This window comes from Myotis brandtii, unplaced genomic scaffold (assembly GCF_000412655.1).
Source record: "Myotis brandtii unplaced genomic scaffold, ASM41265v1 scaffold59, whole genome shotgun sequence".
Lineage (NCBI taxonomy): Eukaryota > Metazoa > Chordata > Mammalia > Chiroptera > Vespertilionidae > Myotis > Myotis brandtii.
Genome location: NW_005370223.1, coordinates 1,041,899 through 1,043,915, shown reverse-complemented (window position 1 = coordinate 1,043,915; position 2,017 = coordinate 1,041,899). Strand labels below are relative to the sequence as shown.

The 2,017-nt window shown below is 49.7% G+C and overlaps 1 protein-coding gene across 2 annotated transcripts in view; it reads left to right on the top strand.

Annotated features, from left to right (window-relative positions):
* TP53INP1 (tumor protein p53 inducible nuclear protein 1) overlaps positions 1–1,908 on the top strand; it is a 23,251-nt gene extending 21,343 nt beyond the window's left edge. For both annotated transcript variants that reach the window (XM_005879240.2, XM_005879239.2), the window contains one exon: positions 1,259–1,908. In XM_005879240.2, coding sequence (XP_005879302.2) covers positions 1,259–1,413 — 155 coding nt within the window. In that variant the 3' untranslated portion in view covers positions 1,414–1,908. The remainder of the gene's footprint in view (positions 1–1,258) is intronic.
* The last annotated feature ends 109 nt before the right edge of the window (positions 1,909–2,017 follow it).

Genomic DNA, 2,017 nt, shown 5'->3' with positions numbered 1-2,017 from the left:
CCTCCGAGGGGTCCCAGACTGCAAGAGGGCATAGGCCAGGCTGAGGGACTCCCCCCACCCCCGTGCACAAATTTTTGTGCACCAGGCCTCTAGTTCAGAAATAAGAGTTGTAACTCAACACCCAACCAAAAGCACTGGAGGAAAACCATCCAGGCAAAGGCCCCGTCAGACAAAAGTCTGAAAAGGAGCAGCAACACTCCCCTGCAGACGACAAAAACTCACCAGAGAAATGTGGCCACAAAGCAGCAGGACATTTTAACACAACATCCTATTGTACACTTAAAAAAATATACGGAGGCAGTGGCGGCTGCGCAGGAAGCTGACAAAGCAGAACCAAAGAACTCAAGGAAGCAATGGTCAGGCAACAGAAGCGGACAGGGAACAGGACGCGGAACAGGAACGGGGAGGTTTAGCAAATAAGTATAAAAAAAAATACAGAAACACTTCAGAAACAACAACAAATAACGAAACACAAGAGAGGAGACACCACTGTAAGGGACTCTGGAATATATAAAGAACAGAAATAAATGTGAGGGAGATAAAAAATAATAAAAATCATTAGGGAGGGAGAGAGAAGATGAGCAAAGGAAATCGTACAAATGTAAAGTTAGTGTCCCTGAAGAAAAAACCCAAAGCCATGAAACAGAACAAATACTTTAAAATATAGCTCCATTTTAAGTAGGGTTTGCAATCCCTGTTTGCAATCTCCTACTCACAATTGAGGTAGGAGAGCTTGGCCGCGATCACAGACCTAAGTTCAGGAACGAGGTGGGGAAGGAAGGCTGGGCTGAGGTCACCGAGAGCAGGTCAGAGGTGCTGTCTGCCCCACCCTCCTCCCTGGGGTGTCTAAGGAGCTTCCCCTGAGCTGTGGCAGCCGCAAGGGAGGCTCAGAAGCGAGGGCTCATCCCAGGCTCCATTACCTACAGAAGTGGGGGCCAGGGGCCAAGTGAATAAATGAAACAAACAGACAAGTTTGCAACCAGAGAACCAACAACTTCAGAGAGTTATACAATGAACATGTGTCCACCAACCAACTTGAGAATTTTTTTTTAAACGTGAGAATCTGAACATTTTACCATATTTGCTTCAGATGCTTTTAAGGAAATACAACTTTACTGATACAGTTGAAGCCCATTGTGAATCCCTCAGATCCCATTCATCCCCCCTACCACCTGAAGCTATCACTGTCCTGAAACTGACCTTTTTGTTTGTTTGTTTGTTAATCCTCATCCGAGGACATTTTTCCATTGATTTTTAGAAAGAGTGGAAGGGAAGGGAGAGCCACTCCTCCTTGCATCTGCCCCGTTCCAGGGAGGGACACCGGGCATCCAGCTGCTCACCTCGGAGTGGTCCCTGTCCCATACGTCTCATCCATCAGCGCACCTTCAGCTCTGCCTTCAACATACAGGCTGAAAGCAGCCACTTCTCAGCAGCCCCAGCCCCCCATCCTGTCCAGGCTCCCTGGGTCGCACGGGTCTACTAACTGCTCTCCACACAGCCACAGGATGATCGATCTTGATCATCGATCGATCGGTTAAAGCGCTCCCTCCCGGCCTCTCCTACTCTCTCCCGTTCACCACATTCCAGCCATAATGACCTCCTTGTTCATCAGATACGCCAAGGCCCCCTGGACTGGCCCTTCCCTGCCTGGAATGCTCTTCCTCCTGTGAACCTGAGTGGCCTGCCCCCTGCACAGCTCTCTGCTCAGATGTCAGGGGAGGGGCGTCCCTGCACTCCATCTAGGCCAGCACCTCCCAGCACACCCCCAAGCTGCTTTCCTGTGTCCTCTTCCTTCTTATCACTAGCCTACAACACCTTTGTCTCCTGTGCCCCGCCCACTAGAACCAAGCTCTGAGGGGGCAGGAATCTTTGTTTCACTGGGTGCTCTGGTGTGTGCACCCGAAATGACTAAGTCAGCCGTGGGCAAACTACGGCCCGCGGGCCGGATCCGGCCCGTTTGAAATGAATAAAACTAAAAAAAAAAAAAAAAGACCGTACCCTTTTATGTAATGATGTT